The 20,483-nt window shown below is 38.5% G+C and overlaps 1 protein-coding gene across 1 annotated transcript in view; it reads left to right on the top strand.

Annotated features, from left to right (window-relative positions):
• The window catches only part of CPQ (carboxypeptidase Q), a 158,597-nt gene that overhangs the window by 45,074 nt on the left and 93,040 nt on the right, over positions 1 to 20,483 (top strand). The window contains exon 4 of the mRNA XM_075743663.1: positions 14,304 to 14,511. Coding sequence (XP_075599778.1) covers positions 14,304 to 14,511 — 208 coding nt within the window. The remainder of the gene's footprint in view (positions 1 to 14,303; positions 14,512 to 20,483) is intronic.

Genomic DNA, 20,483 nt, shown 5'->3' with positions numbered 1-20,483 from the left:
ATGTGTATGGTTTGCTCCAACATATTATGATTTCTCTTTATAAGAATGCTTGCGTTGTTTTTCAGGGGGTAGGGGGCCTCTTGTTTTTGCTGGTTCTTCCACTTCCCACAGTCTTGCTTGTGGCTTGTCCATATGGTAGGGTATTTCCGTGTTATTTCATTAAATGTTGTCTTCACATAGGATGGCCTGACCCTGCTGTGTTAGCTCCACTATGATGTATGTCAGGCATTTAAGTATGATGAGCTAGACCTGTTCGTATGACGAAACCCATTATTCATGGCACACAAATTTTGACTTGTGTTTTTAGGAAGTCAGAGCCAATTATTCCATAGTTGCTGTTCAGAATTGTTTTCTAAATGTAGCCTGATGTTGATGGCCAACAGTAATAATGGACTTTTCCCTGTAGAATGAATGTCTTGTGCCTTGTAAGTGTCACCATTTCAATTACTTTAATCCTTTTCTCCAGCTTTGTTTTCCCCTTCAAATCCAATCAGTCACCTGAGCCTCTCTCTTATTGTATCCATCTTGTGGCATCAAATACTAATCCTTTGGTCTTGCCTGCAGGGTAGGGCTAAATGGTGAAAATCCTTCTCCATCTGGTTTATTAAATGGGAGGTGCCAACTCCTTTCTCTGCTCTGCCAGTGATGCCAGCTTTGATTACTTGCCTGTTGTCCTCTCCTTCAGGCACCTTATACTTTCTCTCATTTTGTTTCTATATTTAGGAGGATGGTGCAAACCCAAAGCCATAACTCTGTTCTCTTCCAACTTTCCTTTTAAAATCTGACCTTTAGTTTGGTATTTATAGATCCTTCCCATATGTCGTTAGCTGGGTAGGTGACTAGGGTCTGTGACTTCTGCTGAACTGTTTCACCATTACCTTGCTTTCCTAGTCACCGTCTGCAGTACTTCTGTATTGGCTGTGTAATATGAACATTGCAAATACTCTGTGAAACACAGAGGGGTCATCTTTGATATCTTTCTGTTCATTATTATTAAGCAGGTTTGAGCTTTGACTGCAATTCCTGGATTTTTAATCTGCTGTGATCACAAAAGAAGAACATTTATTCTAAGAATAAGAAACAGAAAGACACCATATAGTTTTTTATTTATTTCTGTTTGGATTTCATCACCTTAGTTTGCTGGGGACTGTGAAACACACAAAATGTACCTCAGCAAGAGATACTGAACCTATTGTACTGTTTAGCTCTGGAAAATCCAGATTGATTCCAGGCATTTGTGCACAGGACAACAAAAGATGCTTTTGTCAGACGAGAGAGAATAATCATGTGAATAAGCTAAAACCAGGGATTCTGAAGTTCCATTCATCACTCTGCCTTGTGTCCCATGGGATCTTGAGTTGCTCACAGTAATTTCTCTCTTTCCCTGTTTGCACGCAATGGTAATATTTTTTTGAATGTTAATTTGGTGTAACATTTGTACATTGTTTACTGTAAAGAAGATGACATTAAAAGTTGACTCTTCTAAACTGTGATTAGGTAATCAATAGTAGATTCTGCAATTATTTGCCTGTGCCAAAAACAAGTGATGGTTGTATTATTACAGAACTGTGTGGCTACTGGTGATAAATAATCCATCATATAACCATGGGGTTTTATTATGAAATAAAATGTACTGTGATTGTTAACTTCTGCTAGATTGAGATTTCAGGTTGACCTAACAGAGATCTGTGGGAAGGCTCTGGCAGAAGGTGAATGACAGAGAATACACGTTGTTACCTTGGAATATCTTATTTTCAAATGTAAATATTTAAAAACAATTGGTTGGCTGTAGCTTAAAGGATTTGGATTTTGATTTCTATTCAGTAACAACTCACTGTGAGAGAGTTGAAGCTGCTGGAAAGAGCATGAAGGAGCTGGAATTTCATAAAAGTACAAGACTCTTTCTTAGTAACAGCTCTTTATCGTCAAGAACAATGTGAACATTAGAAATCGGGTTCTGGGATTCAAATGTGATTTTGCCAAAAGTCTGAGGTTTGGAAAGAGTGAGCTCATAGGTGGGAGGTAAGGGAGGTTTTAGCTGTTCTTCTATAATCTGTGTATTGCATGCACCTTTACAGGGAGTAGACTGTGATCCCTCTTTGAGGAGGGTCTGTGTCTCCCTGCAGTCTCCAAAGAAGGAAACAACAAATTTCGGTGCTCCCATTTTCAGGCTCTGAGAGGGCTGCAGTTGCTGCTGGGATGGCATGGAAGAGCCAGAAAGAATGCAAAGGTACCAGGCAGCTTGAGCACACACTCTGTATCTCCATGAAGAGCATTAAAAGGATCTGTGTTTGTGCTCAAGCCTAAAGAGCTTAAGCAGGGATTCAATACTGTCCAGATGCAGCCAGCACCTGGAGTCCAGAATCCTGGGCTGCCGGGTTCATCTGAGAGACCATCCAAGGCTGTAACTCCACAAAACTGTTTTTTCCCTCTTCCTTAGTTTATAATGCTGACAATCTAGGAAAACAGCAATGGTGTGCTGCAGTGTCTGAGAGAATTCTAACATTTCAGTCTTGCCAGAAATGCAATGTGAATAGGCATACCCATGAGAAAACTTAGCAGAGCTACTTAGAATAATCTAAGTGCAGCTGCAATTTATGATTTTAGAAGGGTAACTGTTTTTTCAGTGCCTAAAATTAGGTTTCAGTCATGTAAAGCTTTTTACGGTACTTCTCAGTGACAATCAGTGATGGATTCCTTTAACCCTTTCCCACGTAGAGCAGTACCTTTTATTCGTCAGATATTTCAGTGTTACGTAGCGGAATAACTTAAGAGTTAGTGCAAAGGTGACAGAATCCAGGCAAGTGTGAAAAGATGATAAGGAATTGGAGAACACCATTGTAAAGTATCAGACTTCCAGGTAATGCTTGCCCGTAGAAGTTTCCTGAGAAGGGGAAGGAGAATGCCATTTGTTCCTCTGAGAGTCTTCCCTCTAAGGTGTCTAAACTGAAACAACTAGTGTAATTGGTCATACTTTTAATACACAATTTAAAAAAAAGAACAATTTAAAATGCTTAGATCAGTGTCAGCTCATCTTGTGATGCTCTTAGCTGTATATCTGTATAAACAGAAGATGTACAGAAAGAGGATGTTACTTTTAAGTCAATATCTAGCTGATTAAAGAAAGTGTATTGGGATTTCAAAGCACTCAGGTCAGTTTGGTGTGCTTGGGAAACTGGTATTAGAGAAAGTAACCTTTAAACCCTTAAAAGGGTTTTTAGTCCAAGTATGTTTGTGGCAGAGAAATTCTAATCACAAATACACTCCTTTTTCCTCCTCCACCTGAGTTTTTCAGAAGGATGTTACAGGGTTAGCAGGGAGCAGCGCTCCTGAGCTGGACAGGTTTGCAACCCAGCCTGGCTGCCGGGGTTTCAGAAGTATGCTCCTGGATGTCTCTGTCTCCCCCAAATGTTTTGACACTGACCAATGACAGATTTCCAAGAAAGAAGATGTTTTATCAGCATCTTTACATCCAGACCATTCAGTAGTTGCATAGCTTTGGCAGCAAGAAGTGATACTGCGTGGTTTGCAGTGTACCAGGGGCCACGTTCATTGCGGGTAAGAAGTTCAGTGGTTAAATCGTGGATCAAGCTCTGTCGTGTTAAACCAGGAGTTGTGTTAATACTGGTATTAATGTTTTGGCTACATCACAAGATTCACCTGCAGGTCAGTGAACCTTTATCTTTATGGAGATGAAACTATTAAAATCGCATTTTGGGGGCTAGGTGTACTGAGGCTTTGCAAGCTGCAGGTGATCTTAGGGCTGCACTTACAGAACAACTGCTTTAAACTACATGATAAATAATTATGAACTTCACACATTCAGAGTTGTTCTGTATCTGTTTATAGACAAGCTAGATTTGAAACAAGTACCATTTCCATTCAGTAGTTTAAGTAACTCCACTATGCTTACATGGAAGTGTAGTACAGAGTATTTTACAGAAACAACTTTTCGCTTGACAGCTGCAAGTTAATTCAGCCTGTGCGTATTAGCTTGTAAACCACAGTTCTGCTTCTAAAATTATATGATGCACTGCTTTCTAAGTAGATACAGGTTTTTAACAGATTCCCTATTTATATTATTCATTAAGTTACATATGTGGTCTCAGTGTTAACATTAATAATCAGTAAGATAATTTTCCTGCACAGTGTTCTTCAAGGGGTAGAAATCATTCCTGGTGAGCACTTGAACACTGGAAAGAAAATTTCCACTTTTTATTGTGTAACTGTCTTGCAGTGCTGCACTAGGTGGGCTTCAGTGGTTTCATATCTTGAGCTCTAAGGCTGTGGTGCATGCACAAGTCTGACTTGTGCGTGCAGGTGACTCGCTGCATGCCCTTCCTTGTGGAGGCTATCTGAGCAGAAGAGTGACACCCAGGACAGACGGGTGAGGAGGAAATGGGGAAGCCCATGGTCCTCCTGATAGCCCTCTTCTCCTGGAGCTACTGGAGGTGAGCTTGGAGAGCTGTGGCATTCCCACAGCTGTCACTTTTCAGGTAGTCTGGAATCTTGTCATGTCCTTAAATCCAGTTCACCTCCTCCACCACCACATTTCATCTGATCTGACTGCCTTTGTGCCTGTATCTCTTGGTTAAGGTCCAAAAGCATTTCTGTATTTAAATTTATGTACAGACTATAAAAGTCATGATCATTATTGCACATTCCAACAAAAGCCTCCAACCTGCTACCTTTTTTCCAACAAAGTTTTCCTCAGCAACATGGATCAACTAATGAAAAGGAAAGCAAATTGTATTTTTTCAGACAGTCTCTCTTCCAGCAGAGACTCTTCTAGGCACTTTTTCTTAGGTATTAAAGAAATTCATAAAATGTAAGAGTGGGATTGAGAATAATCTTTTCTTTCCCCTTTAGCAGATGATGAAGGGATCGGCATATCTCCAGGATTAAATAGGAAGAGCCCAAACCTTCAAACAATAAGCAAAATAGTATGAATATATAATATGTATTGAGGAGCATGACAAACTTGATATCTAAAACAAAACAGTGAGAAAGCATTACCATTTGACAGCAATTTGTCTTTTCCTTTTGAGGAAGGAAAATAACTTGAATTCTCAAGACTTAACCCTTTTCTCAGGGAACCCCTACATTCATTTCCTCATGGAAATGCCATGTGCTGGGTGTTCTTCCTGCGTGCTCGCAAAGAAACCAGCAGCACGGGAAGGTCCCCAGAACTGATTCAAACATTCTCCCAACCATGCTTCCGTTTTTTTTTCCGCCTGACACTCTTCGTTTCCCAGACACAACACTAATTGCCAGGAAAGGAGCTGTTCAGAGGAAATACGTACCTATTGGGACATTTTGTATTTCATCTGATGTAGATTATGAAGCTTTTGGGAGAATCTGCCACAATCAACAAATGCAACTGGGGAAAGAATGCTCATGCTTGCCATGACATTTTGCAGTGCTGCTCAATGTGTATTCCTAGTTCACGGGAGTTATTAAAATGTTATAATAAGCTTTAAAAATACATTCTGTTACTGAAAGGAACTTTTCTCTTTACAGTGGAATTCAAGTTTGAGACAGAAAAATTCCGGGTGTATCAGTAACTTTGGAGCGATAGGCAAGACTTGCCTGAGTTTTGAAAATAAAAACATACCATTTTATTGGAGAATGAGTTTATCAATCCAGTGTAATACACTATTAGATAAAGTTTCCTTATCACTTAAGCATTTACATTGCATTTATACAACGACACTTGTGCAATGTAAATATGTGAGCTAGGTAGGCAAATATAACAATCAGGTGATGTTAAAATAGTTCCTTTCATGTGGCACTACTAAAATCTCTCAATTCAGGGGAAAAATAAGTGGTACCCCCTCTGCAGTATTTTTACTAACATTTTTTTTATTCTCTTGACCTGAAATTCTTTTTTTTTTTTACTTGAACAGCGAAAATAATGGATTGTTTAATAGAACATCAAAAAGGAGTTTAATATTCTATAGAAATTAGATCTGTGGGAGTTAAAGAAGCATTTATGTAGTGAAAATGTTTCAGAGTTTCAGTTTTCTTCAGAAAATAAGGGGCTCACCCAGACAAATGTCTTGCAGTGGCTTTTGGTTTGCTCGCTGCTTGAGACTGAATCCAGCCAGGCCCTCTGCTCTTTCTTCTCATACCCAGTCACTTGTCAAAGCCTTTTCTTTTTTCTCCCTTCTATTGAAGTTAATGGAAGACCTGCCACTGATTTCCAGTGGAAACAGGGTTATACTCACAAACAGCAGAAAAGATGACTAGATTTCTCCATTTTCTCTCTTCTATTTCACTCCTGGGATTTACTTCCATGCTATCTATTATCTCCATAGATACCTAAGTTATGCTGCTGTCTAGTTTTTTACTTTTAAAAGCCCTCCCCTTTTATCCTTTTACATAGTTGCCTTTGGTGTAAGATACTGTTCTTTCTCCTGCTGTCTTCAGAGACGTATTTCCCCTCTGTCATTCCCATTCCTACCTTGTGGGTTTTTTCTAGACTGCCCTTGTATTCCTATTGACCCTTAAGTCTTACTTTTTACACTTTAAAAATATATATCTCCATGAGGCTTTGTTTGCATTGCCCCAATCTATTGGAGAGAAAAGCTATTCCTAAATACATTTGAGTTTAAGATAGGGCTGTATTTCATTTTTTTTAATGGAGGACAGTGTCCATAGAGTGTACTGCTCTGAATGGTGTGTGGCATGGAGAAGGAAGGGAAGAAGAAGAAGAAGAAAAGCTCCATCCATGCACTCTTCTGTGAGCATGAAACTTTCCCCTGCCTCCTTTCAGACCTCGCTCCCCTCTATTTACCTCTGTGGACAGCTGATTAAAAGGAAGAAGTTTTATGGTGGGTAAGAGCAGTATCCTCCATCCCTACCCTTTTCCTTTAGCTCACTGAAAGTGTTGGTTGCGTGTTACCCTTTGCCATGACCATCTTTCGAAAGGAGGAGGAACCTCCCTCTACCGTCCCATAATATGTTGTATTCAACACCAAAGGAGGCTCAAGTTTCTGGTGTGACTTCAAGTATATGCTTGTGTATGGGAGAGCTTGACCTTCCCCACTACTTACTGTCTGCAGTGAAACAGAGACTCAGAAGCACTGATACGGTGATTGAGCCTACCCTGAAAGCTCTGATGCCTCTTCACATGTGTTTGTGCCTGATAATTTTAATGTAATAATTCATTAATAACAAATAATAAATGTCATTAAATGGAGGAGGTATGAAGGCTAGATCAGTATTCTAGACAGCTAGCTGTTACTTAGTTTGCTTATGTGTTGCTAGCCCTGTGATGCTACTTTGTCTGATTCTCTGCTTCCCAAATAAAGAAAATGTTGGGTTTTGTTGTTTTGGTTTTGTTTTGGGTTTTTTTGTTTGGATTTATTTATATCCTTCCTGTAGGTACAAAATATAACATCTGTTTTTCAGTGAGGTTTTTTTAATTTGTCCTGTGTGCTCACTAGTCTCTGGTGATAGAGGGGTCACTGAAGATATAAATATGGCTTCTGCTCAAGGCTGAGAAGCCAGGAGTTCAACAATAAATAAAAAGAAACCCCATGAAGCCAGAATTGCAGCTGCTGGCAATTAGGATTGTCATCGGCGTTCCCTCCAGGAGCCCTCTGCTAACATACCTGTGGTAGCGTGCGGCAGGCAGCTGCGTTCTCACCACGCGGGGATGTAAACACAGGAGGAGGGAGCGTGGTTGTTGGTATTGAGCAGAAGGCGGCCAAACAGGTGTGTGGCTTAAATGGTTCCCTCAAGGTATTGTCAGCTGCTGGAGAGTCATCCTCTGTCTGTAAGATGCAGAAAGTTTCTTTTTCAGTTGAAGAGCAGCTGATGCGAGTCTCCATTTCCTACAGACGTTTGGAAAGGATTATGCAGACTCTTCTACTTTCCCAGCAGTCAGATAGTCCCGGGGTGGAATTCATTGGACTTGCTTCATTTGATCATTTTACCATTCACAGTTGTTTTCTGCTTCTTGTTTGACAAACCATGTCTAATCTACGCTATTTTTTAAAAACTTCTGTGGTTATCACAGAATTCTCTTGGTGCATGTGGTACTCAATATTATAATGAAATACAAACATGTACGTGTTAGTTGCATTCTCTGCCTAGCACGTATGTAATTATGTCAAAGCTATTATGCTTGTTTGGTAAAGCCTAATTTTCATGAGTGCCTAGCACTGATTAGATGCAGTTTTCCAAATGTTAACTTAAATGGAGTCCATGTGGGAACAGACTGATGCTGTACTCTTTTTCAAAGGGAGTTTTCCTTGGTAAGGCCGATAATTTCTGGAGTCTCTCTTACACTTCATTACCCTTGTGCAGATGTTGTATCAATTAAAGGTTGGTACAAAGTAACCTGGAAGAGACTGTATAACTAGACTTTAAATATTCTATCCTTGGTAACAGACTGCTATGTTATTTAATTCCATATTTGTACCACGTTGTATTTTTGCTCCTTAGTTTCTTAAATTTTTCTGTGCATATTCATATTTTGTTATAAATTTAGCAGCCTTGCTATTATTTCAACTCTCTGTAAACCAACAAATCAAATCCTACAGAGCCAATATAAGAAACAAACAAAGCAAGAGAATCTTGGGACAAATGATGACAGAAACACAAAATTAGGCTGTATATATTTCTTTTATATTTTGCCAAGTGGCTGTAAATGGGGAATAGCCTTGATTTTATTTTTAACGACCTAATTCTTCTGAGAAGATTAACAATACTTCAGACATGTTGACTAATTCTGTTACAGTTTGGCCTCTCTATCCAAATAGTGGTGAGAATCTTGAAAGAACGTACACATTCTGAGTGCACACAAGGAAAAGTTTTGTTTTCTATGGACTCTGCTGCTGTCTAGTTTATGGTGCTGGAAAAGGGGATTTACTTGAATGGAGTTCAGCCCTTGCTGTGCTGTTCTCGATGAAGAGAAGGATACAGGACTGAGGCACTCAGGAGCAGCTGTAGCTAAGCGTGGGATCAAGATGTACAGTTTCCCTTCTGTTTTGCTACAGGATGTTCCATCAATCCTTTAAAGTGTAAAGGTCTGTATGTGAGATGGTTTTCTGTGATACGTAGAATATATAAGTGAAAAAACAGAACCAAAAATTGAGGAGGATGTGACCCTGTTACTGAGAGTTAAGGCTGTGATGTTGCTATGGGTATAGCTAGTGATTAATATAGTCACCATTCCATTCAGGAATCTATTTTATAATTTAAGTCAATACTAATAGACTAGCTGACCTAATACGATTGTTTAGTTTACATGTGGTTCGTACAGTGAATATGGCACGTGTCCTGTAGAAAATAGGCAGTTATGTATGTAATTGGTCTCACAAAGTGTTTGTATGAGTGAGTAAGCTGAAGATACTTAGATGACATTCATTTTGTATTTCCCAACCCTAGATTGCTTTATGAGGTTGGTGTGAAGAATTGTGCTTGTGGGGGGGTTATACACATTATGGCTGAAGTAGATCTTTGTAAGCTTTTGTATAATCAAGGTTTTTTGGTTTTTGTGTTTGTTTGTTTTTTTTTTCTTTTAGTCATGTTAGAGTTCTTGTAATGTCATGCTTACTTCTCCCTTTAGAAGATTGCTATCTTTGTCTGAGGCTTCAACCTGAGATGTGTTTTCCATCAGAGCATCCAGCCTAGCTTCAAACACAGGTTCTTTCTTACACAGTTTATTTCTCCTTAGGCATTTTAGCTTATCTTAGAGATAAGGTAGTCCAGAAACGATGTAATGGAGTGTGCAAAGTCAACTTCCACAGGAACAGGAGTTAGAACTGACCTGACACCAGCAGCACATCTTTTCATCCATACCTTTTAGTTTCTCCACATTTGATTATTTTACTCAGAAGAGAAACTAATTAACCAGCTGCCTCTTGACTTTTTATCCTTCCTTTGCACTTTCCATAAGATGTAAGCCACATCTGTTTCTTACTAGTCATTTGATGTGCACTTCTAACAGAGAAAATGCATTATTTTTGGAGTCTTTCCTCTGCTTTCTTATTCATACTGTGATACTTCTTTTAGCACTTCCCAACATTTGAAATCTAGGGGTTTATCAAAAGCAAAACCCAACCATGTACTTTATCTGAATCTTTAAAATCAGAAGAGCAGGTGCTTTTGTTAAATAAAAAAAATAATAAAAGAACCTCCCGCCTCCTCTCCTCTACTAAACACTGAACTATGGTATTGGAGTATGGGTATGTTAGATATTAAGTGGCTTAATTACCCTTGAAGTTTTGCAAAATTAATTCAGGCTTTGCTGGATGACAACATTTTCAGCAAGAGCGTGGGTTTGGAGCAGCAGAAGCTGACGTCTCTCCCAGGTTAGCAGGAAACACCAGAGGTGCACCTTGCTTGCCTGTAGATACCAGTGTTGCAAAGATGAATGCTGGTTCTGAGTCAGGGTTGCTTTGTGATCTCCCTAGCTGGTTTTATATGATACTTTTATTTCTTTTCTTTTTCAAGGGGCAGGGAATGGTAAATGCAAGTTAGATTTTCTTTTTCTTTTTTTTTTTTTTTTAAGTAAAAACCTTTTTCTTTACAAAGAATAGCCACAAAGTTGTGTTTGTTCAGATTCAGTGAAAAAAAAATCTTCCTTGCCCACCAGTACCAAAATTCTTTCTCCTGAACCACATCCACTTTGCCCTGTTTTGAGCCAAACTCGGGACTATTTCTCTCCATCTTCATCGGTTACACTGTGTCTGCTAGCAATTTCTTTTCTATTTTGTTTTGTTAATTCTTGCTGAGGTCTTGTCATATGATCAGCAGCCCTTCCAGTTTTTGGTTATCTCTGCATAAAGGGGGCTTTATTTACTTTACTTAGAATTTTTTTTTAAGTACTCTTTGGCACTTTATTAAGCAATTTGTTGTGTAGATATACTTAACGCATGGCATGTTTTGCATGCATGTAAACTCTGATCAGGTATAGCTCAGGATGCTTAGTGTCTGCCACAAACGTTTTCTATGCAAGTTCATCTTGTAACCTTGGGAATATACAGGACTTGTGCCTTTGCACTGGTAATTCTTAGGGTCCATTTCTCTTTTTGTAGCAATCATTTGGACAGCAATCCATTCCCTTCAGGGCCCAGTATCATCTGAACAGTTGCTAGCACTGCCCGCCTGTGCCAAAATATCTTAATTTGGGTAGTTGGGTTTGCCTTTATAATCTTGGTAAAACAGTAATTGGAGCATAAAAATGGCAAGACTACCAGGTGACTTCAAGGTTTATTTTTTGGGCTAGCCGGGGTACGTTTTGTACCTGTGAATGTTCATTTGTTTGAGGTGTGTAAGCGTGCGTGCATCTCTGTGTGTTGTCAGGAGCTTTATTCATAGTTGTGCTGGAGCAACGAGATTCAGCATCCAAAAGAAATGTAATTGCTACTTATATTGGAGAAACAAATACAGTTTTAGGAGTTTGTTTTGCTGAGCATCTGGGAAATAACAAGGGGAGTGAAATCAATACAGGTGGTGATAAAACTTGAATTACTGCAGTTCGGCGTACACAGCATGTTAGTACTAAGACATAATCTTGCCAGAAGACACAGGTGAATGGATCCATTTAAAATGAGCAGAGACTGGTTTTTTTCTGCTCAGTTGTTGAATGTAGGGTTTTTTGGGGAACATTGATACATGAAACTGTCATCTCTCCTTGTTTTTCAGTGTGTTGGTTGTTTTATGGTTTTTGGAAAGTCTGCTGGTTAACATGCTGGGTATATCCCCAAACACTCAAAGAAATATTAAACATATGCAGCAAATTGTCACAGTTTAAAAGTAAGGGGGCAGGGGTGGAGCTCTTTTTTTTACAGGGACAAAGGCAAAGAAAAAAATATATAAGATCTCAACTTGTAAGTCTACGTGAGTTTCTCTCACCCAGGGAGGATTATGTGGCACAGGGGATTCCGAGTACCTGGGTAACTGTGTTATTTCAAAGGTGAGCTACGGGTCACCCAACCTGCAAAGCTGATGAGGAGAAGGGGCACCAGCCTTCGTTTGAGGTTCAGCCATAAACAACTGGGACTAATAACTTCCTGAACTGTTGCCACCTAATAAACAGATCTGTCCACACTCTGAAGCAGCTCCCACAAGACCGCTGGAACTGATTTTTTGTATTTTCTTTTCAAATAAATGTTTTTACATATCTACTCTGCAGGTTATGTTGTTGATTACAATATGTCTTGTTATTGTTGGGAAGGATTTATTATTCCAAACAAATAGAACTGAGTAATCTCTCCCATTTTACCTAATCAAGATCTTAGAAAGCGGATTTCACCCTTCCTCCTCACCACACCTCCTCCAGGAATTAAGTGGGTTTTTTCCGGTTTAGAAGACTTTAAAATCCTCTCACTTTTTAAATTTTTTCTTTAAATGTATAGAAATATGTGCCTGCTACTGTAAGTAGGCTCCTAGGTGAAGATTTTCACATATTGCACATGGTCCTGGGCAACTGGCTCTGGGTGGTCCCACGTGAGGAGGAGAGTTGGCCCAGATGACCTGGAGAGGTCCCTGCCAACGTCAATCTTATCATATGAAAAAATAGTATTAAAATTTGTAACAGTTGATGTGAAGAACCTCTGTAATCTTGTTTGAAAGCTTCAACTCTAGCCCTTCTTCGTAGGGTAACATGTAGGTAAAGATATGATTTAGCTTTAGAGATTTTCTTCGGAAACTTAATTCACTGGCATTTTGCTGATAAAGTCAGAATTTAGTAACAGAGACAAATAGGCGAATAGGATATTCATAAGAATATTGAAGAAACCTCTAGGTGGCTGAATATTTTATATATTCTGATAACACCTCTGGAGTAGTGGCCGAAACGTGAGAATTACAAATTAGACCTGAAATAAAGGGTTGCAGATGTATTATTTCAACTTACAGATTTACTGCGGGGGATGGCCAGTACTGGAGAGTTGCTTATTCAGAGTTGTATCCTACTATTTCAATGTGCAGTTCTAAGCTTATTTTAGGATTTAGGACATGTAATTGTATACCAGTCAATTTCCGATCATTATTGCGGTATCAGAATGGTTCTCAAGTGTTCATTGAGCCTGTCATCTTGAAAAAAAGAGTATTTTTATTCCCTTTTTTTCCCTGTCTGTGAAACAAAACGTATTTTTATTCCCATTTTACAAGTGGGAAATGAAGGCAATGAATGATGTAATATCGGGAGCATTTGTGAATTTGGGCAAACATTGAGATCCTGATTTCTCTTTTTTTCCCACACATGTTTTTTTCTGCTGTATCTGGCTTTATATACAATTTCACTTTAAAAGCGTTGACTTCAGCTGCAGCTGTAATGCTCAGTACTTGTGCAAGTCAGATCCAAAGATCTCAACAGAAGCACCAGAAAATGAGAAATATGTAAATAATGGCCAAATGCAAAAAAAACCATTGAAGGAACTTGTCATAGAACTTGTCTATTACCTTTTAGTGATCCTGTGATGTCAGATGTGGAATAACTCACTCCAGTTAGCTCTGCACGCAGAGGTGGAAGAAGGAGCCTCTGGAAGGGAAATAATTCCTTTAAATAGTCATGAAACTGTCTGCAGCTTTCTGAGAGAAAAGAAGTCACTCCATATCACACTATGAATATCAGAGGAACTTTTTGATTATTTTTGTTTTATTTTTTCCCCTTTTTTTATCTGCAGAAGGCATAGCTATTCTGAAGTGGAAGACACTGAAGCCTTACATCTAGTGGTGCATATTTTTCTTCTTTGCATAATTTGTGTAAAGTTAATTGTTGAGTTTTTGGTTGTTTTTTTAGTTCTCTTTCGTCTACAGGTAGTGTTTGAAATCTCAAGTGTATTGAGAACAAATAAATGTGCATTTTTTTAATGGATTTATTGTCTTATCTTTCCTGATGTCTCTCATCTTAGTGCTCTTCAAAATAAATCTCCAGTCTGATGTTGAAATAGTTGAAATAGAGAATTTTAATTTCATTACTTGTCACAAGAAAAAAAAAATCACTTATGAACTGTTCACTTTCTGGCTTTTCATTGCTTTTCTTCCTGATAAAGCAGTGAAGTCAGAGGATTTACTACTGTAGTGTCACAGCATGACAATGACCTAAATAGAGCTGACACAGAATAGCTTTCAGACATATGGAACAGTGACAGTCAGATATTCTGATTAGTATAAAAATACTTGCTGTGTTTTATTGAAAAGTTTATTTAAAAATAGTAAATATATCCTTTTTGAGAGTCTGCTGGTGATGGTAGCGAAAATATTCTTTTTAATAATTCTCTAACAATGATAATAACTTATGGAGCTAAGCTGTTAACACTGTGTTTTTATTTTTCTTTTCACAGCCCACATACTGGGTGGCAGAATTACCAGCCTGATGTGCCCCGGATTCCCACTGCTTGCATCTCTGTGGAAGATGTTGAAATGATGTCCCGGATGTCCTTCCGGGGCACTAAGATTGTTGTGCACCTGAAGATGGGGGCTAAGACCTATCCAGACTCTCCTTCCTTTAACACCGTGGCAGAGATAGTTGGAAGCAAGTACCCAGAGCAGGTCAGTGAGAACAGACAAAAAGAAACTTACTTTGTTCTTTAAATATATGAAAAAAAGAAACCCAAAGAAAAACCCTTCCTAAGAAATCCCTCAAATGAGTAACTCTCTCACCTGCTCTTCTACATTTCAGACATCTCGGCTTTTCAGTCTTTTTCAGGTAGCAGGTTTGAAACCACCAGGCTCAGTTTTAACATACTAGGATATATTTTAGAAAGCTCTAAGAATTACTTTGTTCTAAGAACAGGAAATTCAACTAAACTGTACACAATTTAACCTCCTCCTTTTTGTTTCCTTGGCTTAAAGCTTACTTTAAGTAGTACCATCTGCATAGGCTTACAAAGAAGCGTTTATGCAAGCTAAAGTGAAATCCTATCACTGTAACGAATGCAGTTATTGTTTTAAATAACAAATAGTAAGTTAAGCTTGCCATGATGATTTGTGCTTGGAGTTTTCTTATTGTTCTGTTAATAATCTTCAAGTTGTTTCTTGATCCAGCAAATAAGCAACGTTCTGCTGTCCGGAAATAAAATTGTTTTGTCTGAGTTTTTTCTCAAATGTAAGAGTGAATGCAGGATGTCAGTTTAACTTTTTTGAAGATGTTGTTTCTTGTGCAAATCATTGCTGCATTTAGCAAGAGTTGTATGTGTGTTAGTTTGGAGGAATGAACCACCTGCGCTAAAAAAGTACCTGCAAATTCTGTTTGAGCACTAGTTAATCCTAAATTGTTGGTTTCCATTTTAAGACTTTTCTTCTTGCTTACTCTTTTCTTCCAACTACTTAGCCAAGAATCATACAAACTAAATTCATGGTGCTGAAGGATTTGTGCCTGGTATGAAGTCTTCTATGCCAGCTTACAACATGGAATGAATTTTCTGGCAGTATGGTTTATTGTGGAAATGCTAATGCAACCTCAGTTACAGCAGCACTAGAAATGTCTGCTAAAGTACATCTACTGAGCCACGGTTCTTTTTTAAACATTATAGTTTTCTAACTTCAATGGAAAATGAAAATGACTATCTCTGTCCTTTAAACCAGGCATAGTTCCTACAAGATTTTCTTTTCTGAGACAGTAATTCTGCAGCTCTGGTTCGTGATGTGTAGAGATTCTCAGTGTTAGCATGAGTGTGCGGTTTCAGAAGCTTGATCATTGGGCAGGGAAAAAGTAACGACCATCATGGTTGATTGGTTTTCATACCGTCACCTATGAGCTTAGCTTCATGAAACATATGTTTACCAAGTTGAAGACAACGTCCCAACTTCTAAATTAGGGTACAGCTACTTTAATTTTATGTCATATGAATTTTTAGCAGTGCTTCTAACCAGCTAATAGGCTGTCTTTCCTGAATTATGTTTGGCGTATTTCAAAATTATGACATTTCAATTCAGATTATAAAATGTCCAAATGTAACCCCCCAAGATTCATTAAGATGCTTGCATGTACTTGATTTTTCTCTTTGCTGTCTTGCTCTGTTTCTTTAAGTAATGAAATGGATTGGAATCTCTTCACTTCTTCCACTGAGAAGCTCAGTTTTGTGAAACACTGGGTAAAGACTTATTTACAAGCCCCCTGCTGATGTTAATGGGAGTGGTAGTGGATACACTTTGAAAATGTAACCAAGAAACAGAAAAATAAAACAAGTGAATGTTTAGGTTTTTTAGTACTCAGTTCCTCTTGGAGCTTTAATGGTTGCTTCACCATGCTCATTCCACTGCGTTACTCTGGTAAAAATGGGAACCATCTAGCTATTTAGGCAATAAAATACATTGCAGACCCAAACTCTTACAGTGTCTTTTATGCCAAAGTGTTTCAAAATGCAGTACAAATCCAGGGGAATAGAAAGGTGCCATTTCCACCAGCCAAAATTTCAGTTTAAGTTTTGAATTGAAACAAAAGCAAATCTGGATCTCTGAACTCTGGGTGAGAAATCAGCAGCGGGTGGTATTGCTCTTACAAAGGTCTAAAGCAAAACAGTTTGAAATTAGGCTGAAGCCTGTGAAACATAACTGGTCACAGGTATTACAGCAAATTAGAACTTAAAAAACTGGAACTTAATTGAAAACAAGCGTCTCTGTTGGATACTGAAGAAGTCTGGTAAGAAGTGGTACAGTTCTAGATGCAACTGCTTCTTAGGCGTGTTTGTGTTCATCTATATACTGACCAAAATTTAATATACTGCTTGATTTATAAATAATTCATTAATTCCTCCTGTGAGATTTTAGCATGTATATTACAAATAATCGCCAGGAACCGAAATAGTATTTGTCTGCAAGTTTTATCTGTTACAAGCGATGTTGAATATTATTACTAAAATCCTTGAAAGGGGAAAACAATTTATTGTTTTTTCTTACCTTTTTTTTTCTTTATTTGCCCATTCTTGCAGCAAGTCCAGTTCAGTCCCTCCTTTTTAAGGAATTTTTCCAAGTGTTTTGTGTGGATTCTTGCAGATAGCAATGGAGGGAAAAAAGTAAAACTAGAAAAATGTTAAGGAAAACAGAAAAAAAAGTAGTTTAAATACTTCTGGCATATTTTCCTAAAAGTTTGCTTTATTTTAGACTTAGTGCTCTTAATGTCTTATAATACATGCTTTATTTTGCTGTTGCAAGAAATGTTTGATATCATCAAAATTAATACTCAGAATTGTCAAACTTGCAAGCCTTTGTTAAGGCACTTGTGCTTATCTTTAACGCATTTATGATTCTGAACTTAAAGCAATAAAAGAAATATAATTTTTTTGTAAAAAGAGAAAGGTTATGGTTGCAGGAGCTGCTGAGCTCCAGGCTATTGCAGGTTAGAGACATTTGCAGCCAATGTCTGACTTTTGTCTTGGAGAAGGAGTTTTTGAAGCACGCTGTTCAACCTGGGACAATGCTGTTAGCATCCTTTTGTGCTGTATTGTGTATTGGTGAGATATTTTATTTAAGCTATGTAAGCTGACACTGGAGACTGACTGAGAAATTCACAAGTTAACTAATGTGGTTTTCATTTGAAATTGAGGCAGAGCTGGCAGTAAAACATGTTTGTCTTCTCATTTTAATACAGATGTAACGTGATTGGTCTTAAAGTGCAGAAGCAACCGTTCCCATCTCTGGGGAAATGCTATAAATAGTGGCTGTTTCTTGTTAGTCTGGCTTCAGTGTACCTAATGTGCCAAACACGGAACCATGGAATACATGATGAACTGAAAAGGTATCAAAGTGGATAAAGTTATAACTCTGCCATAATCCTTACTTTCAGTATCTTTCCGCACTGCATATTTCTTGGTGTGCAGTGCTGTTTTACTTATCCTACAGTTACTAAGTGATGAGAAAACTGTTTCCTAAAAGTGCCCTACAAAGTACATAAATTTAATGGTTGCTCATTATTCTGTGATCTAGCATAAATACTGTAGAGCACAAATGGAGCGGCTTATAAGTGGCTTTTTTGGAATCCTGAATAGCTGTTCCAGGAATTCACTCTACGCTGCTTTTTTGCCTCCGGTTTTTATGGAGTGCCATATCTACAAAATGTACCATTTGAAAAGTGACTCTATTTTGAACACCACAGGCATAAAAGACCATTGAAGAATGTGCTGTAGCTCTGAGCCAAGTTTGGACAGGAGTTTGAAAGTAGCAGTCCTAGGAATGACCTGAGAAACAGAGATGCTAAGGTAATAGATTGTGAAGTTCTTTACCAATCTGTGATTGATGTAACAGAACCTGTTCTACAAAGGAAATAGCAGCTTATTTACTTTTTCATTCTTCTTCCTTTCCCTGTTTCAAAAATCAGCCCTCTTGGAATTTGTGATACTGGGCTAAGCTCCAGGGAACAAGAGAACATGAAAATTGTCCAGACTTCTGAGCCTGTTAGGCATTCATGCACATAAGGGAAGAAATAATTTGTAGACAAAAAAAAAAACCCAACCCCAGGAAAAAAAAAAAAAAGACTTCTCTGAAGATGTGTAATACTCAGTACAATGTTGTTTTATGGCCTGGCATCAGTTCTACATATGTTAACAAAATGTTTATCCATTAGCCCTTTGATGTGGCTTACAGATATCCCTATTCTCAAACGAAATCATGCATACAACAGAGCTTTGAGTAGAAATGTTTTTAAGAGTCTGGTGCCATCACTTTATGGCTCCATTATCACGTTTTCTCTATGTATGTGGATTGTTTTGCTATTCATTCCAAAATGTTGAAGGGTTTGTCAGGGCACTTCTGTGAGCCTCTCTCTTGTGACTGTAAGCTGATGCCTGTCACTGCTAGAATTTAAGACAATTTAAAAGAATTTAAGAGGTTGGATTTTGAGAGTCCCAGCCCGTTACTTCATGATAGCAAACTGGTGGGAAAGAAGAAGAAAGAGAAATGGTGAAAAGAAACAAGAGAAAAGGTGAAGAAGAAACATTGTCATTGTTAGGAAATGTTTTATTTTCTTTGAAGTTTTTGTATCAATATTTGCTGAAAGAAGTAGTACCCTCTGTGTTTGTTTTATTAGTAACAGGACTTTGTACTATTAATTGGGGGCGTTGTTTTTATAGTGTGCCTTGTGGGAGTGGCAATACTGCTGTCATTTGTTCTTAAACAGAGATCTTGTCATGACAAAACCAGTCAGATTAATACGAAACCGATATGGAGGAAAATTTCTTTGTAACTTGATCGTTTTAAAAATGTGGGGTTTTTAACTCCCAGAAGGCCTACCGAATTTTAAGTCTAAATTGCATGCTAAATTTTGTGGTGTAGAGCTTGGCAAATCTTCTAAAACTTGAATTGCCCATTTAAAACCCAAGAGCTGACTGAAAGCATTTAATTCTGCTGGGGAGAACTTGGCAATAGTTTGCCTTCTGACTCTGAATGACCAATATGTCCTAAAGTACACATGTTTTTTGGAAACCTCAGTATCTGCGTATGCAACAAATACATCTGATTTGTACATAAGTGGCTGATGTCGTTAAGGGGCAACAGTTAAAAAGCATTGTACTACTTAGAGTGTGTGTCTGAAATACTGGTGGAGCAAATGAATTTGTATATGTGGAAAAAAGATTCAAAACAGCTTAGATATATTTAAAAATAATTTTCCTGATACAATTTTGCTGGAAGGCATCAGGTCAGGTTCACCAGTGTGATGTGACCTTTGTAATGTTCAGAAGTTTTCAAAATGACCAGGCCATATCTACAAATAGGCATATCTATAAATGACGAATAGGGCTGGGATGGTAGGAGTCTCAGCTGATCTTGGAGACACCTGAAGTTCCTGTGTCTCTCAGCTGGATGATGCCAGAGCAGAACCAAGGCACGTGCTCCACTGAGTACAAGCAAGGCAGCAGCTTGTTGAAAGGGTCCTCCTCTTGCCAGCTGAGGCACAGTAGCCGTCAGTGCATGGGAGCTATTGCAATATGAAGGAAAACTGTATTAGCTTTTGTTGCCATTGATGCCTGGTCTCCAGAGGGAGCAGGACCTTCTTAGAGTGTGCTAACTCAAGTCGCTGGCACGCAACTGGTGATACCCTTGGTTACTGCAGCACTGGGGTGACAGTGACAAGGGATGAGAACATGTAGATGGCCTTCCTCACTAGAGTCAAGGGGAGTTTGGGGGAACTGAGTGCTGCTGTCACCCTGCTATACGTGTTCCATTTGGCTTCTCTCAATGTAACATCTTATACAGCGTGCCTTCTGCCTTTCACCCAAGCTTGGGCATAGATATCACCATATACATGTCATCTGGCTGCCTACCCCAGCCTCCTTCTCTTTTTTAATCTGGCCTGGTATCAGCCCAAAGCTACTTGCTAGACCTTTGCTCTGTGCACTACCCTTTGGGTCATTTGACTGGATTTTAACTTCACTTCTTAAATTGCAACCAACTAAATTGTGAGACTAGAAGTTAAAACCGAACATTTTGGGTGCTTGTTCTATTGGTCAGCAAACTTACCTGAGCATGCAGTTCTGTAGTCCTTTTGATGGTGTGAGTATAAGCAGTTACACTGCAATATTTTTTTC

The sequence above is a fragment of the Balearica regulorum genome, chromosome 2 (assembly GCF_011004875.1).
Source record: "Balearica regulorum gibbericeps isolate bBalReg1 chromosome 2, bBalReg1.pri, whole genome shotgun sequence".
Classification (NCBI taxonomy): Eukaryota; Metazoa; Chordata; class Aves; order Gruiformes; family Gruidae; genus Balearica; species Balearica regulorum.
The sequence above is the reverse complement of the archived record's forward strand: the minus strand, read 5'-3'. Positions and strand labels throughout refer to the sequence as shown.